This window comes from Arachis ipaensis, chromosome B05, assembly GCF_000816755.2.
Source record: "Arachis ipaensis cultivar K30076 chromosome B05, Araip1.1, whole genome shotgun sequence".
NCBI lineage: Eukaryota > Viridiplantae > Streptophyta > Magnoliopsida > Fabales > Fabaceae > Arachis > Arachis ipaensis.
The window spans coordinates 8,158,625-8,175,313 of NC_029789.2; the positions used below are offsets into that span (position 1 = coordinate 8,158,625).

A 16,689-nucleotide genomic window follows, 5' to 3' on the forward strand; every position below is an offset into this window, starting at 1 on the left:
GGATGTTCTAGTTTCTAAAAGAACTCTATCTCTTACCCCAATTGCAGTAGCTTGCAAAATCGAAGAGTGAGAAATGAAGTTCAGTCCAAACTGAGGGTAAATCGAGACAATCATACTAGGAGAACAACTTATAGTGATACCATTGGATCTTCTATTGGAGGTATAATGAAGAGAAACAAGAAAAAAAATATTTTTTCAATAGTAGCAAATATTACCATAGTATGGATATTGTTCTGCTAAAATCACGAACGATGGTGAATCCAAATAGATAGTTCTTATGGTGTTCGCATTATAAGATATGTGTATACTAACTGTTGTGCCTCCACTGTTAATAGAAATTTTGGTTGATGCTGATTCAATCTTTCCTCTTCCAATCTTGTGTGGAGCAGAAATAAGAGATAAGATGTGATTATTTTATTTGACTTGATGAACTTGAAGATGAATGTATAGAAAAGACCATTTTTACGATAGGTTATTACACCAATCACAACCATAAAAAGACAATACAAATATCAGCAAAGAGAAAAACATGGATAACTGTATATAAAAGTGATATTGAAGTTGATTGATAAAGATAAATTCAAAAATTAGTATCCAAAAGACATAGATAAACATGTTTAATATTTTTCTATCGCTAAATTTGATACTAATAGTTAACAGAATGAGTGATGTGGACATTAATAACGTTACTAGTTAAGTTATATCTTCTTTTATGTGTTAGAAAAATATAATCAAAACCTTCTTGTAACACTTCTTCTCCTTAATTTTCTTTTTATATAAAACTTCAAATCCTAACAATCAATCATTAACGCTTCAAAATCAAAGAAAAATTTATATTAGTGATCGTCGGTAAATCAATTTTATTTACATACTGAAATTTAAATGCTATTGACTTTTTAATATGTGAATTGTTTGTATTAAATTTAATGGTAGGATAACATTAAACTCGCTTAAAACTTTTTTAGAATTAAAATACGACATTTAAAAATTTTTGAAATAAAAATAGAACGTTTAAAACATTAAAACTTATATTAAGACTGGACTAAACATTGGAGACCAAATTAATACTTTAACCCTTTGATAAAAGATATGTGGTCTAGGCAGCCTTGACAAAAAAAACGTTCTACTTGCCTCCAAGCCAATAGCTCTGATGATATTAGTCTCTCCTTCTTATCCATAGGTTTTGGATTTGGATCTTTCCAGACAACAAAAAAAAAGTTTTATTTTGACTAAATTAAGTATTTGTCACACATATAAATATATATGAGTAGATGACATTATTTTCATCTTTGAATGATTTTTAATATAAAATTTTGTCACCAAAAAATATAAATGTATCACATTAAATAGTTGTTACAGAATCTAATGAGATATCAGATAACATTCGGTCTATTTCAATATGTTATTAATAATTTGCGACAAAAATAAAGTCAAAAACCAATTTAAGTTATAAATACTAAATTTAGATATCAAATTAAGTAAATTAAAATTTTAAAAATTAGATTGATGTGCAAATATAATTTTAAAGACTGAGTATTAATCTTCTTTTTAAATACGTAATATGGCAGCATAGTTGTTTGAAGATTATGTATATGTATAATGTCACTTTTGTATTTTAAATATACATATAACATGTCACTATTTAAATTTTTTTTAATAAATTTTTTGAGTTATTTAACAAAAAAATTAAGATTTTATCCCACAAAATAGGATAGAATTAGACAAAGAATCTTTCTGCATCACTCGCCATGAAAGCAAGTTAATTTTCTAACAATATTGCAAATCATATATAGCATAAATATATTGTATTTACAGATTTAAAATTATAGATTTTTTTGTTGTTTATAGTATCTTTTAATTTGACAAGTCAATAATTAATTTATTTGCTCGCCTTTAGGTGTCCTCCTCGGGATAACGTCATTTAAAGAACAAGAGTCAATGAAAATGACAAAAAAAAAAAAAAAGAAAGAAAAAAATGGAAGTCAAAATTTGGAGGCTGGATTTGGATATGGTGAATGCACCTGCCAAGGATGGTGAGAAAGTGACACGTGGAGGGAAAGGGGAATCTGCGTGGAAAGGAACAAGTGGCAGGGGGCACTGGCATTGAGGATTGAGGTTCAAATGTTCAATCAATCCACTATCAGCCTCATCACTTCCTTCCTTTTATTATTTAGTTGGTTAGTTAGTTCCAAATTTCTCTGTGGCGCGTGCTGCTTGTTCACTTCTTTCTTCTCTCTTCCTCCTCTAATAATGAATAATATTAATCCATTTCTTTTATTAATTATTATTATTCTTCGATAATATCAGTCCATTTACGATTTAGTCTTCCAAGCTACCTGGCAAATCGCTGTAATCAAATTTAGTTTTGCTTGTCTCTTTTCTTTATTTTCGTAATCATAGAAAATTAAAAACAATGAAGAATAATGATAACACAAAGAAGACAGACGAAGAAGTGACGACGATGAAGGAAAATGGATCCGACGAGAACAGTTCGGGTCGGGGCATACCAGGACCCACGAACCCGATGGTGACCCCACTCCTCACCGATCTCTACCAATTCACCATGGCTTACACTTACTGGAAAGCTGGCAAGCATGCAGAACGTGCTGTGTAAGTTTCCGTTCGTGAATCCATTAATTACGATTTATTCTTATTGTAAGATTCGTTGACTGATCAAGTTTTGAATCATCATCGTGTTTGTGATTGTCTTTCAGGTTTGATTTGTATTTCCGGAAGAATCCGTTTGGCGGGGAGTATACTATCTTTGCAGGTTTGGAAGAATGCATAAGGCTCATTTCCAATTACAAGCTATCTGAGGAGGACATTGATTTTATCAGGAGTTGTTTACATGTTCCCTGTGAGGTTAACATTTTTTCTTTTCCCTGTGCCTGCTGGCTATGATATTCTCGGCGTTATAATGTGCTAGTTAGGGTACCCTGATTTGATGAACTCTTGTGAAGAATTGAAGTTCTAACATGAATTCAAGTCTAACAAACTGATTTTTTCCCCATATTTTTGGAAGTCGTGAAGCTATAAGCAAATGGAATTAGGTTGTAACAGTTTGAGTAGGAGATTAAAGAGAGTGGACTAAATCCCCATAGTGGTCCTGAGATTACGACTTTCACTATTTTAGTCCCTCATATTTAAAATTCACTATATTGGTCCCTGAGACTCAATTTTAGGCACCATATTAATCTCTAGACCCTTTCCAATGTTGAGTCAACGGACGAAATACTGAGCTAGCTCTGATTTGCCACGCTAGATATATGGCTAAATAACATCTTTTTGTTTTATCTCTTAAATAAGGCAAAAGAGGTCGTTTTGGAGAACGAATAAAGATATAATGATTTGCACATCATATAAACTCTTCTTCCTCTTCTTGTTTTTGAGTGCCAAAACAAAATGACGCTATTTAGCCATGTGTCCAGCGTGTCAAGTGAGAGCTAATTCAGCACTTAGTTCGCTGATTCAGTACTAGAAAGGGTCCGGGGACCAATATGGTGCCCAAAACTAAATATCGGGACCAGTATAGGTAATTTTAAATTTGAGGGACTAAAATGGTGAAAGCTATGAATCGAGAGACCACTTTGGAGATTTAGTCGCGGGGGGGATGCAACAGATAGATTGTCATTGTTCTGAATTTTTATGTTGGACAAGTTGATTGCATATAGTCATATGTAAGGCTGATGATCTTAGTTACATCAATTTTGTGCAAATTTTGATGCTGGTGGGCGGTGGCACTTTTATACAGATTGTCCCTGCAAAATGGAGTCTGACTCGTAATTTTTTTCATTAAACCATAGGATGGCTTCTTCGAATATCTGAGGGGAATCGACTGCTCTGATGTTGAGGTATATGCTATTCCTGAGGGGTCAGTTGTTTTTCCGAAGGTACCGCTGATGAGAGTTGAAGGTCCTATTGCGGTCAGTAGCCGTTACCATTTGATAATCCCTTTTATTTTATAAAATTTCTAATTTATATTTCTTTACAAGATGATCTATTTTAAGATTTTACTTGATTGATTTTCTGTCAGATTGTTCAATTGCTGGAAACTCCTTTTGTGAATCTGATTAACTATGCATCATTAGTTACTACGAATGCTGCAAGGCATCGTTTTGTAGCTGGAAAATCAAAAACTCTACTTGAGTTTGGGCTGCGAAGGGCTCAGGTTACTAAATGATTAAAATGGAAAATTGGTGCACTGAATTTTGTAGACTTTCCACACTCATCAAAAGAATCTTATTTTAAATGTAGGGGCCTGATGGTGGAATGGGAGCATCAAAATACTGCTATATTGGAGGATTTGATGCAACAAGGTATTATCTATGAAAACAACTTCAATTCCAGTGTGTTTGACCCTTGAATAGGAAGGATCCTTTTAGTGTTATGATACTAGAATCGCATTTACCACATGCCTGATATTTAGTTGGTATTAGTTCTAATTAAATATGACTCGAACCGAACTACTTTATTTCTTTCATAACACAAAATAAACAATTGCTGCTTATCTAAGATGGCAAGTTATGTTGTGTCAGTAAAGCATGTAAATTATGCTTTAATATAACATGTTAACTATCCCTTTCTGAATTTCGTTTTAATTCACTTATTTTCCCCCCTTTTAGCAATGTTGCAGCAGGAAGGTTATTTGGGATTCCCCTTCGCGGCACTCATTCTCATGCCTTTGTTAGCTCATTTATGGTATATAACCATCTTATATGATGCTTATATTTGTCATTTAGTTTGTTGTATATAAACCCTATATAGGCTAAATGGCATAATTTTATTTGATTATTTCCACTAAAAAAAAAGAGATCACATTTGAATGGAAGAAAAAGTTCAGCAACATCTGATAAGGTGTTTAGTGCGAGTATGTCTATAACTGTTAACAAATAGAGATATTGTTTTGATTTGTATGTTAAATTGTCCATATTTTATATCCTAGAGAAACTAAATGCCAGACGTCTTTGGAAACTGTAATGCTAAATTGCCAAGGAGCAGATAATACATAAGAATTAACATCGTGATTCAAAAGTGACAAATTTGGTGGTCTAATTTGAGTAAAAAGTGAGCTTTTATATATGATATCATTAATAGAGTTGTTAGAGAAACTTGAAATTATAAGATAGATCCTCTGACTATATTGATATAGATTCCTTCCAGAGTTTGTTCATATCCTTATGGGTTTTATGTTATCATTATTCTTATGCTTTGTTACGTTTGCTTAGTGCTTTGTTTTTCCTGTGATTTGCAGACCCTTGATGAGATTAAAGACAAATCACTTCGTAAAAAAGTTAGTAAAAGTACATGTAAAGATTTTGTTAGTTTGGTTCAAGCATGGCTAAGCAAACTTCAGGTACCATGCAAGTCTTTGCAAACTTAATTTTTCTATTTTCCGCAATTGTTTTTGCAGCACTCATAAAGCGAGTCATTTAGAGTTACTTGATTAACAAGCCAAGTTGAATATTTTCTAATTGTTGTGTTCTGAGTTATCTTTGCAGACCTGTATCTTTATTTGGTTAAGCATCACCATAACTATTGGTTCTCCCTCTTAAATATCTCTATTTCTTCCCTTCTAAATACTTGTTCGGCTGTTCCAATTTATCAGTATTATAGCATTAATCTATATTCTGAAGTCGTGAGATCAAGAATATTTGTCAGTGTATAATGTGTGTTGTATTCCCACCCTGCAGCGCTCAAAATCATTACGGGGTGTTTTTTCTGAGACCAACCAAAGTGAGCTGTCAGCATTCATATCATATGCATTGGCATTTCCTAATAACTTTCTTGCCCTTGTAGACACTTATGATGTAAGTATTTAATATTTTCTTAGTAAATCTCTATTTCCTGCTAATAGGAAATAGGAATGATAATCTCTCAACATTGCTTTGGCCAGCAATGTTCCATCCTTGTGTGCAAATCTCGCTGTTCTGAATTACTTCTGGTTTAGTATAGCTTAACTGTTTCTCCATATAATCACCTTTGCATTTCTTGGCAGGTCATAAGAAGTGGAATCCCCAACTTCTGTGCAGTTGCATTAGCTCTCAATGAGTTAGGGTATGTCCGAAGTTGATTATTCCTCCCCTTCATTTTTATTGTCAATACTTGGTTAGAAGTTTCATATTGTGGTTTGTTAGTTTTCCCTGTTGATTTTGATTAATCGGGACACACAATTTTGTTATTCGTTTTTCCTTCCATGAATTACTTCCTTCATTATTAGCTAATATGTTCTATTATGCCTTGGTGTTCCTTGTTTCTCGTTTAAGGATTGCAGATTTGTTTTGGCTTTGATTAGTTTCTAAGCATTCCTTGTTTTCACTTTAAGGATTGCAGATTGGTTTTGGCTTTCGAATAGTGTCTAAGCATCCTCAACCCCCTAAAATAAAACATTAGTTGCTTTGTGGTGCAGATACAAAGCAGTTGGCATTAGACTGGACTCTGGTGACCTTGCCTATTTGTCTTGTCAAGCCAGGAAGATCTTTTGCTGCATTGAAAAGGAATTCGCAGTGTCTGGCTTTGGGAAGACTAGTATTACAGCTAGTAATGATCTTAATGAGGAAACTTTAGATGCTTTAAATAAACAGGTAATTCTCACTGCAAACTGGAAATTATATAGATCCAAACAATACTAAGAATTTTAGTTACTAAATGAAAGAAAAATCAAGTATAAAAAGCTACTCAATAAGACTAAGACCAAAGTGGATTCAAGTCAAGATGGATAGTATTGTCATGAAATCTCAATATATATAGTTTATACTAGATACTAGCAGAATACTACAAGCACATTCTGCGAATCAATCATCCATCAGTGAAGTTCCAGTCAATCAACTAGAAGCACAGCAAAGACTTATCTATACGGAGTATATGTGTGAAAGTTTGGCATTATTTCATATTTTGATAAAAATGAAATATTAAAAAAGACATCTAAGAGACTGTGTTTGTCTGGACAGGGTCATGAGGTTGATGCCTATGGAATTGGGACATACCTGGTTACATGTTATGCTCAAGCTGCTCTGGGAATTGTTTTCAAGCTGGTCGAGATAAATAAGCAGCCTCGTATTAAGCTTTCTGAAGATGTATCAAAGGTATCAAGTATCAACACTATAAACAGAAATTTTGGTGGGATCATCTATTTGCATTAACTAATATTCTGTTCCTTTCACTGTTTTAGGTCTCAATTCCATGTAAGAAGAAAATTTATAGATTGTATGGGAAAGAAAGCTATCCCCTTGTAGACATAATGACTGGAGAAGATGAACCCCCGCCAAAGGTATTCTTTTAATCTGTGCTTGACACTATCTTCATCATTTTGTTTTTCTTTCCTTTTGTGATTCTTTCTTTCGTCCCTTCAATGTTTATACTGTCACAGCCATGTACAGGTTTAATAGTATAGACTAGATAAAATTATTGATAGGGACGGGGACAAGATTTTAATCCTTCTCAAGTTTCCATTTCTTGGCTAGCAACTGTTGCATCCATAAAAGAACCAGTTCCATATATTATCCAGACATAGACATAACTATTTTTTGACAATTGTATTTTTTATATATACATATATGATAGGTGGGAGAACGAATCCTGTGCCGCCATCCCTTTGAAGAGTCCAAGAGAGCATACGTGGTGCCACAGCATGTTGAGGAGCTTCTAAGATGTTACAGTGCGGGAACTTCAGGTAAGAGAAGAAGATATAAATAAAGAATAGGTTTGTAAATTGAAGCAACTTCATAATTATTAATGTCGTCCCACCATGTTAATAGTTAACCAGCTCTATTCTATTATAATTTTAAATGCTATGGTTGCTAAAAAATGTAACCTTAATACCTTATAATCTGCTAAAATACCACCTAACCCTCTCATATGTAAATGCTATGATTGCTAAATGTATTACCATTAAAGAAGCTTCTTAGCTTCCATCATCTATTCTGTAAAATCAGCTTAAGGTAACTTTATTATTTTTATTTTATTTTTTAATGTTTACATGAAGGTAAAGAGACAGAACCATTACCTCCTCTAAAGGACATTAGAGAACGATGTATCCAACAACTTGAGAAAATGCGACCTGACCACATGAGGAGGCTGAATCCAACTCCATACAAGGTCTCATAGTTGACCTTGCTTAAAATTGTTTTCAGTAACTTTTGCCTTGAATTATATTAACATTTTTCACTTAAAACTTGGAGCAGGTCAGCGTAAGTGGAAAATTATATGACTTCATCCATTTCCTGTGGCTCAATGAAGCACCTGTTGGGGAGTTGCTATAATCAGGCGAATATAGTGGCAAAGCCTCGTAATGATAACAATAGAAATCCCTCTTATCCAATTAGTATATATAATGGTCTTCAAAACGTTCAGATAATACTGCTCTGTATATTTGTGCTGGAACCATTCTGTTAAGCATTATTAGCAATTAATTATCTTTTGTAATTAAGCAAATTGCATAATCGGAATGTTTGATTATATGAATGATAGGCAACAAAGATCTTTTAGAGACTAATTTTCAGGATGGTATCAACTCAATGTACCATAGGCACACCGACTAATTTTCTGGTTACCATGATTCATTTATAAATCAAGGATGGTATAACTCAATGTACAATAAAGTACTTTTGACTGACATTTACATATGGGTATTCCATTTGCTGGATTCGGAGGTATAAATTAAACAGGAACAACAAAGTCCTGCAAATTCACCCAACCGTAGGCACAACGGTCTCTTAACTTCTGTACCGTGGATGCTGCTAGATCAACCATTGGTCTAATCTTCATCAACTCTTTCTCAATTAGCATCCTAGATTTAGCCTCCATCTGAAACAATACATGATTAATAATTAGGGTTAAAGGCATGGATATGGTGGAATTCTTTAATTCAAAGCCTTTATTGATTTAACTTCAGCTTTCAAAACACTGAAAACAGTATCTATTTACCTTCTCCATACTGCAAAAAGTATTCAACACATGGCAGAAATACGAGAGCTGCTTGTACAAGTCTGCCTCGGTGTACTGAAAGTAACAGAATGTTTACTTGAGAAAACGAAAAAGTTTGAAACTTCATATAAATCAGACACAAAAGGAAAGACACTTTAACATTAGCGTCACAAAGTGAAACCTTTCTGTGGAGACGGCCGTTGCATCGAGGATAATTTGGACAAACAGTTCCTCTCTCAGAATCACCCACCAACTTAAGGTTGATACTGCGTGTCGTATGCTTACACGTTTCATCATCACACTAGAAGTAAAATCAGCAAAGGATGTGATATCTAATTTTTCAAGGCTAATGATATTCATATAAACAAAATTGAGAGAGGTGAGTTACCATCAGTACACCTCTGTAGTACATTAAAACAAACTTCTCTGCTTGCATTTTGACCTGACATTAAAGTATATACTGTCAGCAAATGCTAGGAGCAATATTCTAGGCTAAATCAAATAAACAAACATGTTGATGAATATTACTAAAGATAATCTAGTTTTGAAAGAGATCCATGATCAGAAAACAATGCATGCTGAAATGCAGTTGAACATAACATTGTTTTGAAAAGCCTGGAATTAAACCTGATTGGTTAGCATTGCAGGAGATATTCTTCCAACACCATCTTCCAGGCATTTGGAACAACGCAGTTTATGCCAGAAATTGTAACTGGATTCCTCCGTGCCTGAGCTGGTTATCTTTTCACTTCCCAACAAACAAATTGACTTAAAAACAGGTGGGCAGTCAAAAGAATCAGAGCAGCTGGGGCAACACAATACGAGTGGCTCACATCCCCTGTACCTGCAGTTGATTTAATCACATCCAATCCATTAATTACAAATTTCTTTCAGCAATACTCAAGAATCACAACACGGAACTTCAACAAGAGTCCAACACAGAAAAAGCTCAAATGCAAAACAAAGTTTTTTATATTTACTTGTTCAAACCCCTCCACGGAATTATTAAACTTCTGCATTAAATACATGGTCTGATGCTAATATAACATCTTCAGTATTGTTTCTAGGTTTAATTACCCTATCGGTCCTTATAGTTTAAGCAAATTTTCAACTAGATCTGTATACTTTTTTTCTTTTCAAACGGGTCCCTATACCATATCAAATTTTATAATTAATCTCTACCGCAACAAAAACGTTGGAATTAATGGAATATTCCATTAACAAAACAAATAGGCCTAACACTTGACTGAATATTCCATTTTGTTTAACGGAATATTCTATTAATTCTAACGTTTTTATCATGGTAGGGACTTAATTACAAAATTTGATATAGTATAATGACTCAATTGAAAAGGAAAAAAAAAGTACAGGGACCGAATTAAAAATTCGGTAAAACTATAAGAACCAACGGAGTAATTAAACCTTGTTTCTGTTGTGAAATTGTGGTTCAGTAAACCTAACCCAGTTGTCTCCATTTCCAAACTACCGCTGGTTGCTAATATGCACATTTAATAGAATTATTAAAGAAAAGATGTACCTTTCTTCGTCATCAGAAGCGAATAAAAGTGAGCTTGTAGGATCACTACTTGGAGCTTCACTTGATTTATGTTGAAACTGCAAATCAATGTAGTCTGCCAGTTTAGAACTACTGGATAAATAATAAAAGCAAATCATCTACCAAACAGAGAAGGAAATAAACCTTTGATGAGTCAAGCCCTAAACAGTCAGCCAGTCTTTCTGGGCTTGTGCCCTGGATTGATGCACAAAGACGTGATACCACTGGATGAATCTGAAAGAATACTCAAACCGGCCATTAGGTGGTAATCAGCTAATCATTGTCATTGATAAAGTTAGCTACCAACGCCTCATATACCTGTTGTGACAAATAGTACTCAATGTCAATAAGCCATTTCCCTTGCTCTTGTTTTAGTTCATCGGGATGCCTTGCGCGCTGAGCAATACCTGTTGCACTACCTGAACTACAGCCCTGCTCAAAGTAGAACATAATATAAAAATAAAAATATGAAAAGACAAATCAGAAGACTGTTCATGACCAAAATCAAATACCCGACGTATCCCCAAAGTTACACCAGTGATATATGACAAACCTCTTCATAGCAAATTATGTAAGGGATTGTATCACCAACAGAACAACCAGAGGAGTAACCTTGTTGCTTCATTCTTTGTGCCACCTACATAGTGATCAAGAAAGCTTCCTCAGGATTGATTAGGGGGATAAAAAATAAAGAAAGCATATATCACACCTTTTAAGTAACCATAAAAATGAGAACATTTGGACTCACAAGAACATGTGGCTGGTTTTTGGCATCAGGATAAGCCTCCGGAGGTTTAGTCAATGTTTTATTGATGACATATTTCTCCAATGGTACTTGTCCACTCCTCATTTTTTCTTGCTCCTGTATAAGCAATGTTACTCAATATTTATGATAGAAATAAACCTCAATCACCAACTTTGAAACCTTAGATTCATAGATAAATTGAAATATATTATACTTATGCTATCCACTATATATGTGTGATAAAATTGACTGCCTTATCCAATGATCAATAATTAGACCATTCAGAAAAGGGAAAGGAAAAAGCAACTTCCCTTCATCCATTAATCCATTGAAAATGAGATAAACTAGAGATTCTGAATAATGAGTGAAAAAAAAAGGTAGGCATTCTGAGATTAGACCCGCTTGCAATTATTGCAGTGAGCACAAATCAACGAGATGCACCCTCCATATAAATTCTCCAAGTGCATGGTATGTTATCATAAATAAATTTCTAATCATGAAAGACATCACACATTACCTGCATGAGATAACTGTGAATTGATTCAACAACATCTTCACATGATCTGTAAGCATGAAAGCCACAATATTATTAGCCACTGTATAAATGAAAAAAATTTCATCCAAATAGTCAGACTGGACAAAAATAACAATATTTTTAGAAGCAGACAGAGCATATCATACCCTCCTGACAAAATTTGAGTCAAGCAAAAATCACCCAATTCTTTAGCTAATAAGCTCCAATCCCGGCGGACAATATCAAGACCTTTACGTTCAATAACCTGCAACACAGATTAATCCCACTGGAATGCTCTTCCCAATATGTTTGGTAATTCAAAAGAGTAAGTAGAATATACCTCATATGGAGTATCATCGTTGAACTGCACTTTAACAGCTGCATATTTCTTTTTCTTAAGTAGTAGCATCCTCTTGTACAAACCATCAAGATCAATTTCCAAGCACCTATATTTCTTATTGACCTAATGACAAATCAGATGAAGAATCACATCATAAGAAAATTATTAAAAAAATAGAAAGGAAAACAACCATGTATACGCGCCAAAATTATTCATCTGTGGCAAACAATGCTAACCACATGGTAAGACCTCATAGCAGTACGGTCCAACTTCAGATCCCCCAAGCAAACTCACCACCAACGAGAATCACAAACATTTGAAACTTTAAAATAAAGACTTTTGAGTTGTAGAGGAGAAAAATATTATCATTAGTTTGTTTAAGGACTGAAAGCTGGTTCTAGATCTAGTATAGCATGTTGAACAAGATTAGAGCAGAGGAAAGGTGATGGGAACCTCAATCCCGTAGTTCATTATCTCACAATTAATAGTTAAATCTCACCTCTTGAATAACTTTTGAAGCCATTGCTTTTGCTTTTGCAATATCATCTAGACCACTGTATATCATTATTGAATCAGTATCACCATATATGACCTATAAAGTAGAAAGCAGTACAACAGTCAAGAGCTGATAGATCACCTATAAAGTAAAAACCTAAAGGATGTATGACAGTTAAGATCCAATATTATAATTCATGCAGAAATGAAATCCCTACATTACTTCAAGAATTAATACAGTAGAAATAACCTCTAAGTTCAAGTTATTCTGAACAAGATCAACAGTACTCTGCAGTATCTCCCTTCCCTGCACAATCATTGGACAGTCAAATAAAAATGTATTAGGCTTGACATATATGAGGGGATGGTCACCACCGGTAAAGCTAACATGACATATTTCCTTACTTGTAGGGTTATAAGTTCGGCAATTGGCTTTGCATAAAATCTTGAATTGGAAAATCCTAGGCATCCATACATACTGCAATACACCAACACCATAGAATTTTACATTCCAAAGGATTAGATACCAATGTTGGGCACTCAGGATGAGCATATAGAAACAAACCTGTTTGCAGTAAGCTTCAATGCTTGCTGCTGAATGTCCAGTTGCTGCACTTTAAGACCAGATGCTTTCTTCATCCACTTTTTTACCAATCTCCTCCTTTCAACCAGATTTTTCAACAGCTAGCCCAACAAACAAACAAAATTAATAATGTGCATGTATACATCTAATCAATCCAGAATGTTGGTGGGGGAAAAAAAAGATAAGCATTGTAACAAATGATTCACTTAAAGTAAGTGTTAATGCATTGATAAATTCACATAAAGAGCACACATGCAACTTTGAAAGGTGAATCTTGATTGTCCATTCTTAATCAAAAGTTGGCACAATATATGGTAAGTTTGGCTAGATAAGATTTTTTTCTCTTTTCTTTTTTTTCGTAGTCGGGCTTTCAAATGACTATTTGGATTACTAAAACAAGGATATTTTAAAAGATTAACTTTTGGGTATAGTTTACGCCCAAAAGTGCAGATTTTGTGGAATTTCTAAAAGCCTTGTCTCCCATCTCTCCAATTCCAAACACAACCATAAAAGCTAGATTTGACTTGGAATAATTTTCATTTTTTTTCCAGTCTGTTTAGATGGGATTACTGTTGCTAGTACTTTAAAATGCAAGAACAGATTTTTTAATAGATAAAACTCTGGTGGCATTCTTACCTCCGGCAAGACCCCAGTTTCTAGACTGGATGGTAAACGGGAAAATGATGCACCTTGAGATCTTTCAACAGTGGTAAAGCATATATTATATTCCTGTATTCAATTCAGCTCAGTAGATGACAGGATAGAAGAAGCTATCATAAATTAGAATAAGAGCAAAACTGACAAACAAATAAAATAGAAAATTTTGTTGATAGAATGAAAGTGATGCTAAAACAAAGCATTTTCTGAATAAATTATATATATAAACCTGAATGATAGAAGGATAAAGACTATTGAAGTCCAGAAGTAGTATATATTTGTCATATAGTCCCTTCTTTGGCTCTAATACCAGACCTCCAGCATAAGAAGGAGCCTTTTTGCTTTTCTTATTATCAGTATCGGCAGCATCATTATCATAGTTTGCCTCGTTACCATCTGCTTCTTCTAAGTTGCTATCCTCAACACCATGAGCTACTTTGCGTTTCGTCAATGTTGTTTCTTTTGCATAGTTTGGAATTTTGTCTGGCACCATATATTTCTTTGCATGGAAAGCATGCAACAAAAGAAACTCCACTCTCTGTGCCCGAGCACCCTGAAATAGCAAGCATTAGCTGTATGCCTATGGCTGCTAGATCATGTCCAACATCAAATTAAACAGGGTACCCAAAAAAAGGACAGCTAACCTGAAGAGTTTTCCCCCACAGATTACCACTAATATTAGTCAGCTGGCGGGTGAGAGGAAGAACACTCAAATGAAACATGAGTTCCATGGACAACCATGCATCCGTTTCACTACATTCAATCTGAAGAAATCACATATACCATGAAAACCAGCATAAGCAAATGCACTGTTATCATGTACAATCAATCAAACATCAAAACAGAATGGAAAAAACCAATACTTAAGTATTGCAAGAGAAGTTGAGGAGGTAAATATGCTTAACAACTCAAGATTATAAAATCACCAAATTCTTCACCATTTTAGTCCTTCAATATTCGTAGTAGAGATCAATACCCACCTCTATAACCCTCAGAAGCTTACATAGTTATCCCACTAGCATTATCAAGCTCAAGCAACTGCTAATTAAAAACACACGGTACAGAAAACAAGTACTAACATGAAAAACCATGTCATATTACAACATTGATGCAAGGGTAGCCTGTGACCTGTGTAGTAATTATAAATCAGAATTCAAACACTTTTCCACAACAGTTTAACATTTATCATAAGAAAAGGAGAAAAACACTCCACTCTTTAACTTTCATAATAAGCAATCCAAAGTTCAAATAGTTCTCCACAAGATCAACAAATATGGATTAAACATTGACACCTACAAGCTCAATTAGGGATTCAGCTGATTGGAACTTCTTTGGAACATCATGTGGAGCAACTTCCTTCCTAAACTTCTTCAGCTGCGTTTTTGTGAGTTCAGTTAATGAATAACTGACCTGGAAGAACCAATGTAGGAAAGTGAGTTAGTTAGAAATAAATACAAGATTTCCTGCTTGGCATGATTTCTCCACAATTATTTACCTCTTTGAGCAGATCACGGGAACACAAGAATGTATCACAAAGAAGCCGGCCAGACATACAAGACATGACAGCAGGACGAGCTCCAGAACCAAATGCCTTGCTTCCTCTATCAAGCCTAGGCAATGCAGAACGCTTGAGGCGGCCTAGTTTAGACCACATGTTGCTTGGTACTTTGCAAGCCTACATTTGTTTTTTGGAGAGGTAAAGATATTTAAGGTTCATGGTTCATAAATCATAATGGACTTTTGAGGGTACAAAAATATAAAATAACACGAACTTATAAAAAATGGGTAATTCATGGACAATAGCATCCACTTTGCTGCAGGTGAGATGAAAATAAAATCAGGAAATAGTAATTGGAACTTCAGGATAAAGTTTGAAGGTATTAGAAAGCTAGATTTTATTTAAAAAAATTACAAGTTAAAAGAAAAGGGAGAAGGTATATCGCTTTTCTTAAGGCATAATAAATGGTCAAAAGATTTAACAAACTTTTTCTAGTTTGTGTATATATGAATATGAATTCTAATCCTTCGTCGAATCTTGTTTGAAGCTACATTTTCATCCAGCCATCTTTACAGTTATCCTTCATCAACTCATACCCTTTTGTCATGTAGTTTTGTACAATTTTTCACCTTAATGTTTAAACAGTATCTAAAATCATATTATCTAATTACCTCTTATCCAGTTATCATACATTAAACTAAAAAAAGGACATTAGGAAAGGCTATGAACAGAAGCCCAAAATTAAATTAAAATTACAATTCAAAAAATTGAGAAGCTAAAACTCCTACCTGGGATCTATGGAGGAGTACCTCCAGGTCAAATCCAGATATATTATGCCCAACAAGAACATCGCTATCCAACTTGTGTAATTCTGTCATCAGGCGATTCAGCAAAGCTCTTTCACTGCAAACAAAGATATTATATAGGTCATCCTCTAATAAAGGCAAATACTTTTCAAGATACCTTTCACATTTCCTGGAGAACTGATACAGAAAATCAAAGGATAACACCAGAATCCAGATCATGCATATAAGTAAACATTCAAAGTAACAATCTGTCTTTTAAAGTTTCACCTGCTTTCAACACACAGAACATTTGACCCAGCTTTTGAGTTTCTCTCTGTAACCTCCTTGCTGAACCCCAGTGGAAATATATTCCCATCAATTTTACGAATGACAGTAAAATGGGTAAGCATTCCAGGTCTCTTCCATTCTGAAGCCAACATAGGTGTGTCAATCTAAAAAGCCAAACAGAAGTTATTGCTGATTAATAATTATTTCATCACAGAAAATCAAGCATTGGTGTAGAAAATAGATTTGCATACACCATACACAGATAGATGCACTGTACTTAACTATCAAGACAATGATCCCAAACTAA

At 34.2% G+C, this 16,689-nt stretch overlaps 2 protein-coding genes across 7 annotated transcripts in view; one reads left to right on the forward strand and one right to left on the reverse strand.

Annotated features, from left to right (window-relative positions):
- LOC107642768 (nicotinate phosphoribosyltransferase 1) lies at nucleotides 1,966-8,608 on the forward strand. Of its 6 annotated transcripts, none has more exons than XM_021122961.1 (16): nucleotides 1,966-2,115; nucleotides 2,401-2,610; nucleotides 2,715-2,862; nucleotides 3,804-3,923; nucleotides 4,034-4,168; nucleotides 4,255-4,316; nucleotides 4,623-4,698; nucleotides 5,252-5,353; nucleotides 5,691-5,807; nucleotides 5,996-6,054; nucleotides 6,407-6,581; nucleotides 6,948-7,082; nucleotides 7,169-7,267; nucleotides 7,561-7,669; nucleotides 7,982-8,094; nucleotides 8,181-8,608. In XM_021122961.1, exons 2-16 carry the CDS (start codon nucleotides 2,414-2,416, stop codon nucleotides 8,256-8,258), a joined length of 1,725 nt encoding a protein of 574 aa, XP_020978620.1. In that variant the 5' UTR covers nucleotides 1,966-2,115; nucleotides 2,401-2,413; the 3' UTR covers nucleotides 8,259-8,608. The 6 variants fall into 6 exon arrangements, with proteins under 6 accessions (XP_020978620.1, XP_020978619.1, XP_016201726.1 ...); XM_021122960.1 differs by having other exon boundaries at nucleotides 1,968-2,177; XM_016346240.2 differs by lacking the exon at nucleotides 1,966-2,115 and having other exon boundaries at nucleotides 2,184-2,610.
- LOC107642767 (DNA polymerase alpha catalytic subunit) overlaps nucleotides 8,404-16,689 on the reverse strand; it is an 11,992-nt gene continuing 3,706 nt past the window's right edge. Inside the window, exons 8-31 of the mRNA XM_016346239.2 lie at nucleotides 16,383-16,546; nucleotides 16,098-16,212; nucleotides 15,307-15,486; nucleotides 15,108-15,221; nucleotides 14,456-14,575; nucleotides 14,041-14,364; nucleotides 13,791-13,883; nucleotides 13,137-13,255; nucleotides 12,977-13,049; nucleotides 12,822-12,878; nucleotides 12,576-12,668; nucleotides 12,077-12,199; nucleotides 11,904-12,001; nucleotides 11,740-11,785; nucleotides 11,226-11,339; nucleotides 11,031-11,114; nucleotides 10,796-10,909; nucleotides 10,622-10,711; nucleotides 10,460-10,536; nucleotides 9,550-9,766; nucleotides 9,311-9,364; nucleotides 9,104-9,223; nucleotides 8,923-8,997; nucleotides 8,404-8,802 (exon numbers count right to left, since the gene is read on the reverse strand). Of these exons, the coding sequence (XP_016201725.1) occupies nucleotides 8,656-8,802; nucleotides 8,923-8,997; nucleotides 9,104-9,223; nucleotides 9,311-9,364; nucleotides 9,550-9,766; nucleotides 10,460-10,536; nucleotides 10,622-10,711; nucleotides 10,796-10,909; nucleotides 11,031-11,114; nucleotides 11,226-11,339; nucleotides 11,740-11,785; nucleotides 11,904-12,001; nucleotides 12,077-12,199; nucleotides 12,576-12,668; nucleotides 12,822-12,878; nucleotides 12,977-13,049; nucleotides 13,137-13,255; nucleotides 13,791-13,883; nucleotides 14,041-14,364; nucleotides 14,456-14,575; nucleotides 15,108-15,221; nucleotides 15,307-15,486; nucleotides 16,098-16,212; nucleotides 16,383-16,546 (2,811 nt within the window). The 3' untranslated portion in view covers nucleotides 8,404-8,655. The remainder of the gene's footprint in view (nucleotides 8,803-8,922; nucleotides 8,998-9,103; nucleotides 9,224-9,310; nucleotides 9,365-9,549; nucleotides 9,767-10,459; nucleotides 10,537-10,621; nucleotides 10,712-10,795; nucleotides 10,910-11,030; nucleotides 11,115-11,225; nucleotides 11,340-11,739; nucleotides 11,786-11,903; nucleotides 12,002-12,076; nucleotides 12,200-12,575; nucleotides 12,669-12,821; nucleotides 12,879-12,976; nucleotides 13,050-13,136; nucleotides 13,256-13,790; nucleotides 13,884-14,040; nucleotides 14,365-14,455; nucleotides 14,576-15,107; nucleotides 15,222-15,306; nucleotides 15,487-16,097; nucleotides 16,213-16,382; nucleotides 16,547-16,689) is intronic.

What these genes read in the sequence shown, in the direction of transcription:
- LOC107642768 (XM_021122961.1), top strand. Translation starts at nt 2,414, where the DNA reads ATGAAGAATAATGATAACACAAAGAAGACAGACGAAGAAGTGACGACG. An exon ending in CCCTTGTAGACACTTATGAT is followed by an intron (nt 5,808 to 5,995) that starts GTAAGTATTTAA and finishes ATTTCTTGGCAG; the next exon opens with GTCATAAGAAGTGGAATCCC. An exon ending in TGAATCCAACTCCATACAAG is followed by an intron (nt 8,095 to 8,180) that starts GTCTCATAGTTG and finishes AACTTGGAGCAG; the next exon opens with GTCAGCGTAAGTGGAAAATT.